Raw genomic sequence first — 17,957 nt, 5'->3', positions numbered from 1 at the left:
GAGTCCGGAAAGCCATGGCAGAGAAGCGTCGTGATGGGCCTTCTTCCGGTGTTTTCTCTTGAACATGGACAACAGAGCCCCAACCTCTTTCTTTTTTTTACCTCTAGGCCGAAATTCGTTGTCTGTAGCCAGAAAAATAAACAGACAAAGAAATTAAAATACAGTATGTCATCACAAACAAAAGACTTGAATGTTTACGGTTGTCCACAACAGGATGACACCTCTGGCAAAGTCTAGACTGTCGAGCTACTGTGCACGGTATGTCACACGGCATCAACAGATCTCTCATACTTTTCGTGCTCAGTTTTGTGATAATACAAATCAATGTTATCACGCCAATGAAACAAATATTAAGTATAATCAGCCCTGAAGTGTGCGGCACATTCAATGTTTCCTTTTATATAGCAAACTGTAACAAAGAGCAAAAAAAGTGAAAGAACGTTCCCCCAAAAACAAGTTCCTCGTCCACTATGCATAATTTGAGAGGCTACGATGAGGCGTGACACTGACGTAGAAATGTTTTCAAAGGGCCAGTGGTGTATACTTCCAATGAATATGACAGAATGAAAAGTACAATTAACGTGAGGTGCAGACAGATTTCCACATTTCTGCAAGCCGTTCATTCCGAAGCCATTCACGTACCTAATGGCAAACAAAAGTCAAGTTAATAATAATACTAATAGTAATTGATATTATACTGTACAGGCAATCAAGTACTCGTATCATGTACCACCTATTGGTCGTGCAAGTGCTGTTTCTGTATATTATTGAGAAAAACACGGGCGTCAATTCTAAGCTCGAAGAAGCCTACCATTGCCGCAAACAAGCGAAAAACTTATATATATATACCTGGCAAGAAAGACGAAGACACTGCAGCCGTTGCTTTGTTTTATACTGACCGTATGAGTATGCAATGTTAGTTTGGCAAAAGCTTGGAGGCCAGAATTCTCAGTCGTTCATTCGTTCCCAGGATTTGGCAACATGTGCACATGCTCAGCGGTGTCCGCGAGTCCTCAATAGGGGTTCCAAAGAAAGCTCCTCAGGACCAAATACAGTTAGTTCACTGTCTGTCTATTTGATGAACAGAACTTTTTATTGACATTCGTCGGTGATCCAACATACCAGTGACCCACTGGAACAGCCCGGTGCACTGAGAGTAGCGTGCCACAATGCACGTCATTTTTGAGGCGGATAGTTCACATGTTTTCTGGTTGGAGAGTGCCGAACATGGAAACAAAATGCCGGAACATAAATGTGAATGATGGGGTTTAACATCCCAAAGTCAGGGAAGCTCTACCAGACATGCATCTGATTTGATGTCCCACGCAGAGGAAAAGGTTCAGGAGCCAATGGAGGGGAAAAAGTGATAAGCATGCATAACATCGGTATGAAATTAAATGACTCTAAATGTGTTATATTGGAAAGCGGTGCAGGTGAAGAGGGATGGCTTTGTCGTATACAGCGACTATCTGGTGCTATACCTGATTGCCAACATCTGGGCTCCCTCAATGGCAGTAATCGTGCCGTCTTCGTCGGGTGTGGGGCAATGGTACATATCAGCCGCGGCAAAAGTGAAACTTGAACTTGCACTAAAATATAAAAAAACGAACGTGCGTTTCTACTTTGTCCCTGCAGGGTATCGTAAGATGAGGCCCTGGAACAGCCGCTGAATAGACAGGATTGAAGGCATAAAGAAAAAGCAAACAAGAAAAACGGTAAGTTTCAAAACGCACCAGATTTCACTTCGTTTCAAAATTATATTTCGCAGTGCTGCAGAAATTTAGTTTCGTGTTTATAAGCAGATAAGATCTGATGGCGAAGTGCGTCGCATCATTGTGGTGTGTTTCGACATCATTTTCATTGCAGTGTCAAAGGTGAGAGTGACACTGGGCAAGATGACTAAAATAATGAATCGATCAAAGCTCAGTCAAAAGGAAAGGAATAAAACGTTACGATGACAGCAAAAAAAAAAGAATTTTGACCCTAGCACTTACCTCAAAGCCGTGCTTCTCTTCGTAAGCCGTGAACAAGAAGTACGCCTCGAAGCGCACTACACCGAACAGAAGATCGTAGTCTGCGTACGACGAACGCGGTGAGGACATCTCGTGGCGGGGCTCAGCGGGAACCACGGTGCCGTCGACGGTGGGGCCGAATGCTGAGAGGTGTTCGGGCACGGCAAGAGGGACGTCGACTAGTTCGCGTACGGGCCGATGACGTAGGCAGTCTCCGAGCGCGGCGCCGGTGCCGGACTCCGGACATCCCAGCGCCCTGCCTACTTGGCGCGCGTACCGCACCGCGTCCCGTGCGATGGCCCATGGGCTCAGCGCCGAGCCGGACATCATCACAGCGCGCTGGAATAGTCCGTTATCTGCGGAAACAATAAAAAAGAACAGAAAATAGATATGAGAGTGACGCAATGTCTATTCATTTGTGTTGCGGAAAATAGGAAGACAGGAAGTTTCTTAACAAAAGATCATTATTTTAGGCAAAATAGGCAAGCTGGATGACACTAACATGGAAAATGGCACACTGTAAAGCTACGTAATGAAAAATAAACATTTTTTCTTATTCTTTTTTTTTCGGCGAGTGTAGCCTGGGGCAAGCTTCGTTTCTTCTTAAACTGTGTTTTCTTTATTACAGAAAACTAGTGACCGGTGAAAGAGGTGCTGTGTTCCGGTAAAATGGTGTAAACTACTTAGAGAAAAAAAAAGGAAGAGTGCAAAAATAGATGAAAAACAGCAACAAAAAACGCAAAAGGCATAGCTTATTCATGTTGAGTCAAGTAAATTAAATAACGCAACGTCAAACTTGTTGTGACCAATATGTTGAGAAGATATTCACGGATTTCCATCCTTCTTATATATACTTTCTTTGTTTCTATTTTTCTCTTTCTTGCTTTCTTTTTTTGCATTTTTTCTTGCTTCATTTAATTCGTTAACTCGATCGTTCTTGTTTTGTTATTTTACTTCCTTTCTTTTGTTTCTCCGTTGTCCGTCGGCCACTGCCGTCTTAACATCAGCGAGATATAACACGCGTCAATGCATAAAGAAAAAGAGGCCACAAATTTTCCTTCGTGGAACCGAGACATCGAAGGCGCCAACACGCCTAAACTACGGTGGGGTAACCTGTCCCAGGTCTTCAAGTCGGAAAGTTTTAAAAGGCACAGCAACACTCCAAACCACGCGTTGGTATATAGCGGTTGTCAGGTGCCCATACACTGCAGCGTACTACGTTCGCACCTCACAACGTAGCACTTGGGCAAAAGGAGCGGCTTTTAGGCAACACTTCGCCTTCCCTAGATGTTCTCGCTTTACGAGGACGCTCCAAGCTCGCGGCTAGAGCACGGTTTAGGAATTTACGGCGAACGGCCTTCTTTACGGCCGCGGCGGCTGCCGATCAACGCCACGACCTGGCGCCACAACCATTCGCTCAGAGCCAAGCCGTACACGGCTTTTCCTTGTTAGCTGATATAGAAACCACGCTGAAGTAAGGGTAAAGAAAGACCTACGAGTAAAATAGGCCTACAAGGAGTAAAGAAGATAACAGTCAGATGTGACTGCAGCAACGGTATCAGCAGTTTCCCGCCCAAGCACAAGCAAATGTACATGAAAAGGTTGGGATCACTTTCGTTGTACTCCATCCACGGTTCTCTTTTTCGTGCAAGCGACAGCAATCAGCTTGTGATGTCCCTGCTATAGTAACCACCGTGACCCGACCTTTTAGCCGGGCGGTTGTGACGTCGACTGAAATGACGCCATCTGGTAGGCTGCTTTCATGAAGACGTCAAGCTCCGCGGTGGCGCTTTGTTTTTCCCGTCAACGCGTTCCCGCTTTTTTTTTCCAACCCTCAAAGAATCACGGCATTTCGTAGAGTAGACCACGTCGATCACGTTTTCGGAATATTTATTATTATTAATATTGTAGAAGAGCCGAATATTAGCAGAGCCTTTATTTCGAAACACAATTCCCGCGCTCTTTTCCTACGCATTACCAATTCTCCTCTCCGCGCAGCCCCGCCACGGTGGTCTAGTGGCTAAGGTACTCGGCTGCTGACCCGCAGGTCGCGAGTTCGAATCCCGGCTGCGGCGGCTGCATTTCCGATGGAGGCGGAAATGTTGTAGGCCCTTGTGCTCAGATTTGGTGCACGTTAAAGAACCCCAGGTGGTCGAAATTTCCGGAGCCCTCCACTACGGCGTCTCTCGTAATCATATCGTGGTTTTGCGACGTTAAACCCCACATATTAATCAATCAATGAAAGAGTGCGCTGCCGCACACACTCAACCATATATATATATATATATATATATATATATATATATATATATATATATATATATATATATATAAGGCTTATATGCAGAAGAATAACTTCGGTTGCCGCAAGGTTATAAATATGAAAGTAGATGCGCTTTCACATAACAACTGTTTATTGTGCCGACGTTTCGACAGGAACCCTGTCTTTTTTCAAGGCATAATACTATTTACACATGTTCCGTGCCTTTTTATATCCTGTCGAGACAGGAGGGGAGGGGTCAATTGAGAGAGAGAGAGAAAAAAAAGAAGAAACAGCGAAACGGGAGGACAAACATTAAATAAAATATAGAAAATCTAGGAGAAGAAGCAAGACCGACACGGCGTAATTAGAAAGGGGCAGCATTTCAACAGAGTAGGGCAGAGGTAGATGAGGAATGTCATCATTGTCAACAATACCTCCCCCGCACCCACACTTCCCCAAGTGGGCAGGGAGCCGCCGTTTTTGTATTTCACCTTTCCGTGTAGTCCGCTGGCGGCTCGTTCCTCTTTGAAGTGTATGACAAGTTAATGGGGAGGGATTAAGCGCTTTAAGTGCATGCTGGTGGCGTCGGGAGGAGCGAAAAAGCCGGTGAATGAGGCACCGCCATCGATATTCATTATATGCATTGGCTCCTTGTCAGTGAAGGAACAGAATGTGCGTTAAAAATTAAAAAAGGAGAGGAAAAAAAAACCAGGGGGGGGAGGGGGGAGACTGTACGACATCCGAGACAGTCACCACACAGTTGCGGCTCACTGGGAAGACATGCGCGTATGCACGAAAAAGTTAACGAAACCACCTAGCTGTCAGCTCCTTGTCAGTGAAGGAACAGAATGTGCGTTGCAACTTAAAGAAGAGAGAAAAAAAAAGAAAAAAAAGAAGGGGGGGGGGGACCGTACGACATCCGGGACCACTTATCTGTGCGTTCCGGCTGTGCTTGATGAGGCAAATCATTTCTATGTTGTCAGATGCATAGGCCAAAAGCTTTGTTAGCGGGTAATATTATTGTCGTAATGAAACCGGACTGATTAGAGAGAAGCGTTTGCGTCTTTTAGCGGTCGTAACGCAGACAGAGTGCCTGGGTGTTCATTTATTCCGTATTTTATCGTGTTAAATTTGTAGATAAAATAAGATTCCCGTTGTTCCCGTTCTCTGATTGTTCGAAAGTTGTTTTCTAGTAGTGTAACCCTGATGTCATCAAAGCTGTGGTCTTTTAATGTGCAGTGTTTTGAAAGTGGAAGGCCTGGCAGAGATCGTACATGTGCCCGATGGTTGTTGAATCAAATTCTAAACGGAGTGTCTGTCTGGCCCACGTATTGCTTGTTACATACCCCACATTCCAGGGGTATAAATATATATATATATATATATATATATATATATATATATATATATATATATATATATATATATATATATATATATATATATATATGACAATGAAGTGACGTCATTCTCTGCCTACTCCTGACAATTCATGTTTTTCCTTGATTAAACAGACTTGAGAACGAAGTACATGTTTGTTGGTTCTTGAAGCTATGAGCTCGACGTCAATGAGTTGTTTGTGTAAGCACCAATGCATCGTTCCGTAAGTTTCAAACATCCCCACTCGTATTTTATCTTTTTTGTCATGAAGACCTATTCCCGCAAAAAACGCTGCAAAAATAACTGATAAAAAAAAACATGCTACTCTTTCTGAGAGAAAACCCCATTATGCATGGTGTTGGCTTCTCAGACTCAATTATTTCTCTGTTTTGTGGTACGCCTTGTGTGCTATGTTTAATGCTGCTAGTGTAACGTCAAAGTACCAAAAATGCTGCAATGGTAAATTAAAGTACGGCATCTTCATAGATGCGCGAAAGACAATGTGAGATCCCAGGGCACTATATAGTGCTACTCTTGAACAACAATTTCTTTAATTACAGAAATATTCTTGGCGCCGAAACTTTGCTGGGCCAATTTTTACTTACTGAGAAACCAGCAATGACAAGACAGGCACTCCGCTCAGTTTATTATTCATGCACGCGACGGCACTGATATGGAAGACGATGACAGGAAAAGACGATGTCAGGCGAGCTCTTAGCGCGTCATAGAAGCGGATCGAATCGCTTTCTTCGTGTTATCGTTTCTTACACTGCCAGCTAGAAGAACCAATATGTGCTATTCAAAGTTGTGAGGAGTTCACAGCAAATCAAGTAAGCGCGACTTCTAATGCTTCCACAGTCAAAAGAAATAAGAGAAAGCCACATGATCTGATTACTTTACCCGACAAAGCGTCAATGCTGCTGTTATTGACTTTCTTCTATTTTCAGCGCATTATCAGGTTTGTCGACTAGTCTTGTTAACCTGAATTGACACACACAAAAAAAGAAAAAAAAGTGGCCATTCAAGCAACATAACGGAGGTTTTAATACCACAGTGTACGGACTTTCTAGACGCCCGTCCTCAATCGATAGCATGAGTGCATCTAACGGGTTAGTGGTGGCGTTATCGACTGCTTTAAAGTCTCCTTCCTGGCGCGCAAGTTTTGCTTTTTCGCGTCCCGCTACCGTCAGAAGATATTGCAAAAAGAGTAAACGCTTTATCGCAATGATGCCATTTATTAGCAGTGTGACACGTGCAGCACTGAAGCCATGTTTGCCCACGCAGTGACACGTCAAAAAGTATGAAACAAAGCAGGCAATAAATCTGACGCCAGCTTAGCAATAATATTCTATGAAGCTTATATTGAAGGGCATTCTTTTGCTAGTTTAGAAGGTGTTCCGTTTCGAAACGTCTGAAATCTTTCGCTGGTTTTGAAAGATTCCAGACATTTTAAATTGGAACAATGGCTTTCAAAGAGCAGTAATTTAGTTGAATAAAAAGCGTGGCACGTTTTAGGGAATTTCGCAATCGTGAGAAGCAGCAGTTTGATATAGGGCCTCAAATTTCGTAAAAATATTTCTAGAAAACTGCATGTACAGCAAAAATATAGTTTAGAATACGTATCTCATCGCCAATTAGAGATATAGCAGTCTTTAAGTGCATCTGATGCATATTTCTATTATACCAATGAAATAAAACGTGTTAGACGTTTAATAATACTGTTATTGTGCGTCTAAAGGTCTTTTTAGGTGAATTTTTTTATGTCAGTTTTCAATAAAACGTCAGCGACGTATTTTCGTCACAGATGTGTCATTAATGAATTCGACTCTATGGGATGACAAACAAAAATGACGAGAAAGTTCTATTGCTGGGAACTGAAACGACGACATCTCAGCTCATTATATAGGTGTCCATCCACCTACTCACCACGCTGTCGTCGCATACGTTCGAATTTACACAAACACGCCTTAAACTTCTCGCAGATTTTCTTTGCATGGTGGTCTTGGTTGACGCGGCTCTGGATGAAGCGATACGGTGCCTCCATGTGGGAGTGATAAAAGAAACTACTGCGTCATGAGAGCTCCAAAATTTTCACTCGTAGCAATTGTGTTTGGAGGCGAACTTTCGCACGCTCGATGGAAGCGTGGTGCACTTTCACACTATCATGATAAGCGCACCAAACCATGACTAGCAACCTTTCTCACGCTTAGAGACTGTGTAGGAGATAAGTTGCACTTACCTAATGCGGCATTCTCCTGTACATTAAATGCCTTTCTGGCCGTTGGAAATATTCTAATATGGAAGCGGAAATGAGATATTGTACCGGAGCGCATTTTCAACCAGGTGACAAAGTATGGATATGGACCCCAGTGCGTCGGCGTGGACTTTCTGAAAAACTTTTTAGCCGCTACTTCGGGCCTTACGAAGTACTCCATCGTGTAAGCGATGTAACTTACCAAGTCAGATCCGCTATAGACGGGAGCTCAAAACGCCGCAACCCTTACAGAGGTTGTACATGTAGTCCGGATGAAGCCTTACTATAAAAGATCACCGGAAGACCAGTGACGCCGACCACGAATCTATTCATTGCCTGACGCATCGGAACGATGCGTATGAGGAGAGGGATTATGCCGCGGCATAGTGCCTGCATTCAAACAACGCGCCCATCACCGCGCGCACAGGGACATACATGGGCGCCGTCTAGTGTTGCGCAGAGACTATGATGATAGCACGAGAACCCAACTGGCCCCGGCTGATGTGCACCACGCGCTTGGGACTCCTCTTGAAGAAGTAGAAGAAAGAGACATCTATGGTGTTCTGCTGTAACGTTCTACGACCATAGTCCCTTTGAGTTGTGGGCACAGGTTCGCCCGTTAATAAATACGTTTTATTACACCCCGAGTCCTTCAACAACGTTACAATATTTCTTGTGCTATATAGGCTTGGCACCTTTGCTGAGTATATTTACTGATGCTCGGCATTAATTAGCTAATTGCGAATATCAACATTCCCTTTTCATTTTGCACTACGACAATTACTTAGCCCAAAGTTTTCGCGTTTCAACTGATGAGTACTGCATACGGAGAACTTGCCTTGGCACTTATGAGAATTTCAGAGATCAATGCGAAGGTCTACACAACACACTAAGAACCTAACTGTTCAGAAAATATATGTAAAATGTGCAATGAGCCAAGAAACTTTAGTTTAATTTGTTTACTCAGCTACTACAAGCGGTTTTGAATGACAGGCGAGTGCCTACAGTATGCAGGGTGAAGGTAGTGTCACGGTGTTGCACGAGCATTCCAGACATTCGCATTCGGTGTTGTTGCAGCTAACGCACTGCACATCACGCAGGTAAAGTTATGTCAAGTTATTCAGGAACCTGTCCCTTCTTAACCACTCTTAACCACACAGAGAGAGACTCCGCCCATTCCTCCCACTGTAGACGCACGAAGGGCAAGCAAACACCTGGCAGAGATGACGCCAAGTACCTGCACAGTGAATGTCTCCAACGGCTCTAATCAAGTTTTCCTGCCAAAAGTATATACGGCAGCCGGCGCCACCTTTCAAGACCATCGCGTTGGCGATAAAATAAATAAAAGGAGACGCAAGCCGCACCTGCCAATCAAAAAGAGTAATGGTGACGTTGCACGTCTGTCTTGATCGTATCAGGATATATATTCGCGTGACGAGAACTGTGATCAGTAATGCAAACTTTTCCTCAGCGTGAGTTTTCCAGTCCATCCGCATAAAATTGCACATCACGCGTAAAATAAAGTGAGTGTGCTCTTCCTCGACCAGCGTCACGCTTGAGTGGAGAAAAACCCGCTTTTTGAGCAAATGGTGATGAAAACATTTTTTACGACGAGGAGGACCACGTTTCGCGCTTGCTACGCGTGAAAACCTTTTGAGTACACCAAGCCCAGATGGGGAGCGATTTGGCCACGATGGAGTTAGAGCATCTCTATGCAAGTGCGGAACGCTGACCGTGCTAGCTAGCGTGATGCAATCCGCCTAGGCGCAGTCACTTTCCTTTATTTGTTTTTCGCTTCCTATTACTGTACGATGGACACGTCGTTGGGAGCAGTGAAGCTCTAAACAATGCCGCCTACTGCTTCGAGTGCAATAAAACCGGCAAATAAGATTGCTACTGTTAGTGACGCATAAAGGCAACGATGTCAGCAGGCTAATGTGGTGCCTTCGTGGAGCGAGACAAAGGTTATTAGGACGAGGAACGCCTTCGCACGTTCAGGCTCAAGTAATAAGTCTCTGCCTCCCATGCTGCCGAAGAGCACTATACAGTGGTTTATGTACAAGCACGAAGTATGTTGTCCTTTCATTCTGGATTGCACAACTTGCCGTTTCATTCCTCACTTGACGACGCTTTGAAGGAGTGAGTGCTGCGTAGCAATGTTCATTATGTGCTTGATTTTGTGTGTGTGTCCACGTGCGTGCGTGCGTGCGTGCTGGTGTATGTGTGTGTGTGTGTGTGTGTGTGTGTGTGCGTGCGTGTGTGTGCGTGTGTGTGTGTGTGTGTGCGTGTGTGCGTGTGTGTGTGTGTGTGTGTGTGTGTGTGTGTTTGTGTGGAACCAGGACCAGATTGTCGTTAAGCATAATAATGACGCCATATTTTGAATAATTGACATGATTTTGTGAACAAATCCATATTTCAGCTAACTACGCTTTGAGCTACCGCAACCACAAAATGCTATCGAACATATCGTTCATCGCTAAAAAAGAAAATTTGAAGGTCTGCGATTCAGGTCAGTTGCATCTAGACAGAAATGACCCCAGCGTATTGCATTATTTCTAGTAAGCAGCCCTCTACGCTAGAGTAACAAGGCATTCGTGCTCCTACCTTTCGCCATAGGAGACATCATGAGAAAGTTGACGCATGCTGCTCCATGTCCATGTCCCAGTATGGTGACATTCCGGTGGTCTCCTCCGAATACGTCGATGTTCTCGTGGATCCAGTGTAGTGCAGCTATTTGATCGAGAAGCCCGTTGTTGGCCCGAGAGGCACCGTCCATTGCGGGCAGGAAGCCTGCATAACGATAAGGCAAGCCTTTAAAGCATCTAATCGGCTTGATGATGGTCCCCTTGACTGCCTGTATAATAACCCGTTTTCTATGCGCAGTGAAACCTAATAATTGAAAGTACACGTGACCGTAAGAACTGTCCGAATTAACTAAATGTAGTATTATTGAAAATCTCAAGGTAGCAATAAATATATATGTCAAATAAAACAGCTTACTTCATGTTCTTAAACAATATGTAAATGCAGTAATTATAAAGCTGTTCAAATGCCGTCATTTTTGTCGCCCGTGACTTTGTTCACACTGTGAACGCAGCTAAAGATATCCGCGATGCCAACGGGTCTGCTTGTGACTACAATGAAAAAAGCCTCCTCTGCTAGGAAATGCATTGAAAATAGCTTTCATGCTTTACAAACACACGCATCTTGTATATATGCTTCCCAATATTGCGTGGTTCAAGGGTACATTGACAGTGGGAGTCAGAACATCTGATTATCATAACGTCTTCGTGGTTTAAAGCTGGTTACACACTACAAAAGCCACATGTGCTACTGCACCTATTTTCTTAACGCTATGTGGATGCATACCAAGTTCGAAGACGTTTCATGCACTAAGCGATTATGTACGCACTAGGAACAGGTTATCGCTATCGCGTTGAACTTCTAAAAATTAAGTTTAGGGTCCACCAATTTTGCTTGTAACTAACTATATCCCCATACACGACTTACAGTGACCCGCCCCTCGTCTAAGCACCGGACTAAGTTTATATAGCTTAGAATGTTATGCGATTGAACAATGTCACCTTCTACCACGGGCGAGGTACACAATGCTTCGCATGCACGTATTGGTAATATTACTGATGGTAAGCTTCTCGTATACGTTAAGGCGACTTGTCCGACTCGATTTACTGTGGTATGTTTTTTTTTATTTAACGCAAGAATTTTAAAGAAGCTTTTTGTAAAACGTCTATTTTGTTTTCGGGCAGTGTTGATAAATTCATTTCTTATAACCATCATTTTTTTGTCATCTTTATTACTCCAGCTCTATAGCTGCCGCCTGGTAACATCGTTCCTCTAACTTCATACGACTAATATCATTTGATGAAAAAATTAAAAAAATCAAGCAAACGCACAATACACTGTGTTGTAAAAAAGTAAAACGGTATTCTGGGTGGAACTGGAGACAGTCACTTACTTCAGCACCCTCTTTTATGAAAATAAAGACAATAATGACGCAAGCAGTATATCTATTGGAAGTAGAGTGCCTTCCAATCAAGCCAATATATTCATCTAATTTTTCCGAATTTGACCCTATTTATAGCGCTTTGCTAATACGTTTATGTCACAATGGTTACAAATATTGTGCTCTTGTTTTTCAAAGAGTGTTGAGGGCGGAAATGGCCCGTGTGCTCAGAATTGGGTGCAGGTTAAATGGACCCCAGGTGGTCGAAATTTCCGGAGCCCTCCATTACGGCGTCTCTCATGATCACATAGTCGGTTTGGGACGTTAAACGACACATATCTCTGAATCAAAAGTACCTTGTGTAAGAATTTTGAGAGACACTATCGAATAACCTTCCTGCCCGTGAATGGTAAGAAACACTGACTAGCCAAAGACTTCATCAATTTTAACCCGACATTAAACTCACGTACATTCATTCACGGAAGTAGCATGCCGATGGGACCACATTCGTCCCCATCATAAAATTGCTCGAAGGAGTCGGGCGTACTTCAAATTCGGCTCTTGCTTCTAAGAATACAAAAGAAAACACTTTTTTTCGTGGGTTTTGGCACTTTCAAAGTATGTAATAGCAGCGCAAAGCGCAGTAAAGAACTACCAGTTTATTTAGTTGTTTCAAGATCCCTTCAAGTGCCCCTAAAATTAAGCACATGGTCGCTATCTGAGCAGTCAGTTTGGGAGTGCCGGCACGTTCACGCTTCCAGTCATTAAAGCGACGAATGTGCTGCTGACGTTTCTGAGGTCAACCAGTGTCGCAACACATTTATGGCACTCCCGAGCATGAGTGTGTACGCGCATATTTCTTTCTATAATATTTTCTGTTTAACCATTTTTCTTTTCTTTCTTCCTTCTTATCTTACCGTTCTATCCCTTCCCCAGCCTGCAGTGTATCAAACCATAAATTTTCTTATGGTTACCCTCTCTGCGTTCAACTTAACCTATTCCATATCTCTCTTTTTCTCCGTACATGGGTGCTTTTGCATTTATCTCACATCTAAATGCTACCAGGAACAAAGTCCGTGACCTCTTCCTTACAGACGCAGCGCTATATAGCTCGAAAGCAACCATGCTGGATGACGAAATAGACTCTCTGTCATCATCATCATCATAATCAGCCTGTCTACGTCCACTGCAGGACAAAGGCCTCTCCCATGTTCCGCCAGTTAACCCGGTCCTGTGCTTGCTGTTGCCAATTTATACCCGCAAACTTCTTAATCTCATCTGCCCACCTAACCTTCTGTCTCCCCCTACCCCGCTTCTCTTCTCTGGGAATCCAGTTGGTGACCCTTAATGACCAGCGGTTATCCTGTCTACGTGCTACATGCCCGGCCCATGTCCATTTCCTCTTCTTTATTGCAGCTATGATATCCTTAACTCCCGTTTGTCCCCTAATCCACTCTGCTCTTCTTGTCTCTTAAGGTTACACCTACCATTTTTCTTTCCATTGCTCGCTGCGTCGTCCTCAATTTAAGTTGAACCCTCTTTGTGAGTCTCCAGGTTTCTGCTCCGTAGCTAAGTACCGGCAAGATACAGCTGTTATATACCTTCCTCTTGAGGGACAGTGGCAATCTACTTGTCATAATTTGAGAGTGCCTGCCGAATGTGCTCCACCCCATTCTTATTCTTCTATTTACTTCAATCTCGTGGTTAGGCTCTGCGGTTATTACCTGCCCTAAGTAGACATAGTCTTTTACAACTTCAAGTGCACTATTACCTATCGCAAAGCGCTGCTCCTTTCCGAGGTTGTTGTACATTACTTTCGTTTTCTGCAGATTAATTTTAAGACCCACCTTTCTGCTCTCCTTGTCTAACTCCGTAATCATGAGTTGCAATTCGTCCCCTGAGTTACTCAGCAATGCAATGTCATCGGCGAAGCGCAGGTTACTGAGGTACTCTCCATTAACTCTTATCCCTAACTGTTCCCATTCTAGGCTTCTGAAAACGTCCTGTAAGCACGCAGTGAATAGCATTGGGGAGATTGTGTCCCCCTGCCTTACACCCTTCTTTATTGGTATTCTGTTGCTGTCTTTATGAAGCACTATTGTAGCAGTTGATCCCCTGTAGATTTCTTCCAGAATGTTTATATATATTTCATCTACGCCCTGATTCCGCAGTGTCTGCATGACGGCTGATATTTCTACTGAATCAAACGCCTTCTCGTAATCTATGAAGGCTATGTATAGTGGTTGGTTATACTCTGAGCATTTCTCTATTACCTGATTGATAGTATGAATGTGGTCAATTGTTGAGTAGCCTGTTCTAAATCCTGCTTGTTCCTTTGGTTGATTGAATTCTAATGTTTTCTTTACTCTGCTAGCAATTACCTTTGTAAATAGCTTGTATACTACAGAGAGCAAGCTGATCGGCCTGTAATTCTTCAAGTTCTTGTCATCTCCTTTCTTATGTATTAAGATGATGTTAGCGTTCTTCCAAGACTCTGGTACTTTTCCCGTCAGGAGACACCTCGTAAATAGAGTGGCTAGTTTTTCTAACACAATCTGTCCTCCATCTTTCAGCAGATCTGATGTTACCCGATCCTCACCAGCAGCTTTGCCTCTGTGCATGCTCTCCAAAGCTTTTCTGACTTCTTCTATCATTACCGGTGGGGTGTCGTCTGGGTTACTGCTAGTTCTTATAGTATTAAGGTCGTGGTTGTCTCGGCTACTGTACAGATCTCTGTAAAACTCCTCCGCTATTTTAACTATCCTATCCATATTGGTAGTTATTTTGCCTTCTTTGTCCCTTAGTGCATACATCCGCCTTTTGCCTATCCCAAGTTTCCTCTTCACTGCTTTGACGCTTCCTCCGTTTTTCAGAGCGTGCTCAATTCTCTCCATGTTATACCTTCTTACATCGCATACTTTACGTCTATTAATCAACTTCGAAAGCTCTGCCAGTTCTATTTTGTCTGTTGTACTTGACACTTTCATGATTTGACGCTTCTTAATTAGGTTCTTCGTTTCCTGGGAAAGCTTGCCGGTGTCCTGTCTAGCTACCCTGCCTCCAACTTCCACTGCACACTCCGTGATGATACTCGTCAGATTATCATTCATTGTATCTACGCTAAGGTTGGTTTCCTCGCTAAGAGCAGAGTACCTGTTCTGCAGTGACACTCTGAATTCCTGTACTTTCCCTCTCAGTGCTAGCTCATTGATTGGCCTCTTGCGTATCAGTTTCTGTCGTTCCTTCTTCAAGTCTAGGCGGATTCGAGCCCGTACCATTCTATGGTCACTGCATCTTACCTTGCCAACCACTTCCACATCCTGCACGACTCCTGGGTGTGCAGTCATTATAAAGTCTATTTCGTTCTTATTTACGCCATTAGGGCTCCTCCATGTCCACTTGCGGTTTTCTCGTTTTCGGTAGAAGGTATTCAAAATACGCAGATTATTGCGTTCTGCGAATTCTACTAGTAGCTCTCCTCTGGCGTTTCTAGTGCCGATGCCATAATCTCCTACTGCCTGGTCTCCAGCCTGCTTCTTCCCTACCTTTGCATTAAAGTCGCCCATTACTATAGTATACTGTGTTTTCACCTTACTCATTGCCGATTCCACGTCTTCATAGAAGCTTTCAACTGAAGCGTCATCATGGCTGGATGTAGGCGCGTAAGCCTGTACTACCTTCATTTTGTATCTTTTATTCAGTTTAATTACAATGCCTACCACCCTTTCATTAATGCTATAGTAATCCTCTATGTTGCCAGCTATGTTTCTGTGAATTAGGAACCCTACTCCCAGTTCTCTTCTGTCTGCCAAGCCCCGATAGCAAATGACGTGCCCATTCTGTATTAGTTGATATAATTTTGTGGACATCAAGTATCACATTCGTGGGTTCCGTGAAGCTTTAACAGTAGTCGTGACGCTGCAATAGAGCATTTATTTCCCTTTGGACGCCTCCTGCCGGTCAACATACTGTGGCTTCTGTGGCTACTATGACACTTAAGTAGCCGATATATAGCTCTAAGCCAGCGTGTCTTTCTTCTATTGAGTCCCGAGAGTAAAGGGGACATTTTTAAAGCTTGAGAGTTTTGCAAACAACGTTTGTTTTTATTGCGCCACCTGAACAAGCCTCATGTACGTCAGGCGCAACCTTTAAGACAGCAGCGAAACATAAAAAAGAACAAGAAAAGACACATATCACCAAATCGCGTTGTGAGGACATGACTCAGCAACCAACTAGACTTCCAGAAACACCTCCTATGAGTAAGCTGTATCGGGACATTAGCCGTTTGTTCTAAATTAGTACTCTATGTTGCTTATAGAAGACGCCATGAGTAACTTTCATTCAAGCTTGCTGATGACAAGTCATTTCATTTAAAGTTTCATTTATTTTACCCTCCATAGCACCAACTATTACAGAGAGGACTGGGGTAAAAAGAACCATAAAAGTGAACAAGATAACATCAAATAACAAGATGACTTTCCATGTGAAGACATAAGGTTCAGCTATTACGCCTGGATGCAAATGTCGATACGCTAATAGGTATAAAACAAACAAAGTAGAAGAAAAGAAGTAACAATAATGGTTGTATAAGTAACTTGAATCAGCAGTTAGAGTATGCAGTAAAATTTGGGGGCGTGCAGCAAAACAAAAGTTCCCTTTGCAGTGAAGCCAAACGAAAATACAAGAGCCCAATATATTGGTTGTCTGTAGAGGCGTGCTACTGCGCTATCCATTGACTTGGGATGGTGAAACCAAATCAACAGAGCGAAATAAATAGATATGAATAATTGGTGCTCAGAGCACGGCATTTGTTCTAGAGACAACCCAACAACCGGATGAAGTCGATCGAAGAAAAACGCAAATAAAATGGCGAGAGCTAGAAAAGAGCGGTTGACGTCGCATAAGTAGTAATTCTACCGCAGAGTTCAGCAGCCAAGTTGCCGCCGCTCCGAGAAGTTCAGTGATTTAGCTAGGAAAGGAGACTAAGCAAAGCGGCTCCATCGCTTATCTGAAACTTCACTGCTTTCTAGCAGAGTACTTCAAAGAAGGACGCAGTAGCATGTTTTTTAAAGCAAAAGTAACGGAACACAAAGAAAATATAAGCAGGGTAGCACATAAACAAAGAACCTCGGCAAACGCCAGGACCTTGATATATATAGCGCATACCTCCCTCATCATGTCGGAGTCGCGATGAAGGAACCGGAGTAATGACCTTGGCTTCTGTCGCTCTTACTCTTTAGTAAAGATCAGTGGTAACTGGGGAAAATACAACAGCTAAGAAGAAGCACCACGAAAACAGGACTGGCTAGAACGGAGCTCAGCGAAAGGGAGGCGCAAGGAAACGTGGGTGTGCCCCAAGTCTTTATGACTGCCCTTCCACGGTAAATCAAAGCAAGGAGCTCCTTTCTCTGCCTTCCACGAAGTGAATGGCTTTGCTTCCGAGCTGACGAATCGGGGGGCGTTTCCGCCGGTGCCTTTAACCTAAGTGCAGCATCTCGCGCTGCTACGACGTGGTGGGCCAACAGTATGTTGCACCGGCTTCTCGCTGCTACGTCTTCTTGTTTTGCCGCTCATTCTTATCCGCAGTTGCTCCTAAGAAGTCGCACGCTGGCGCGCAAAAGAGAAAACGCAGGGATTCTCAGAGCGACCTTTGATGAAACGGTAACTCAATCCTGCAGCGAAAGCTCAAGAAGCCGGAAGCCTGCAGACATTACATGTTAATGAATTATTTCACCTCTACTGTGTCGCAGCTGTCACCGCCACACAGTCTTGCCGCAATCGTCGGGCCGTACTTATGTACTTTTGCTTTTTTGTGCATTCGTTCTTCTACTGGGCTGGCTGTTGTAAGCACTCCTTTTCACTGAATACCTATACTAGTTAGGGTACCCTCATACTTTTTTTTCGAATTGCTCTTTTTCTTAACTGCAGGGATTCCTCGCCACTACTTTCTTTCATTATGGCTATCATGGCTTGCTTCATGGCTTCGCTGCGTGCTCGACATAAAACGAATCGCCGAGCATCTTGTGAGGTTGAGTCGGGAGCTAGGTGACTGGCCTCGGCAGCTCAGTTTAAACTGGCACAAAA

The 17,957-nt window shown here is 43.8% G+C and overlaps 1 protein-coding gene across 5 annotated transcripts in view; it reads right to left on the bottom strand.

The window, feature by feature from the left end:
• Positions 1-17,957, bottom strand: part of LOC119178536 (neuroligin-4, Y-linked) — a 523,045-nt gene that overhangs the window by 38,260 nt on the left and 466,828 nt on the right. For all 5 annotated transcript variants that reach the window (XM_075888794.1, XM_075888769.1, XM_075888783.1 and 2 more), the window contains 2 exons: positions 10,514-10,699; positions 1,995-2,368 (listed from right to left, as the gene is read on the bottom strand). In XM_075888794.1, coding sequence (XP_075744909.1) covers positions 1,995-2,368; positions 10,514-10,699 — 560 coding nt within the window. The remainder of the gene's footprint in view (positions 1-1,994; positions 2,369-10,513; positions 10,700-17,957) is intronic.

This window comes from Rhipicephalus microplus, chromosome 1 (genome assembly GCF_043290135.1).
Source record: "Rhipicephalus microplus isolate Deutch F79 chromosome 1, USDA_Rmic, whole genome shotgun sequence".
In the NCBI taxonomy this organism is placed as follows: Eukaryota; Metazoa; Arthropoda; class Arachnida; order Ixodida; family Ixodidae; genus Rhipicephalus; species Rhipicephalus microplus.
This window is presented reverse-complemented; position numbering and strand designations above follow the sequence as displayed.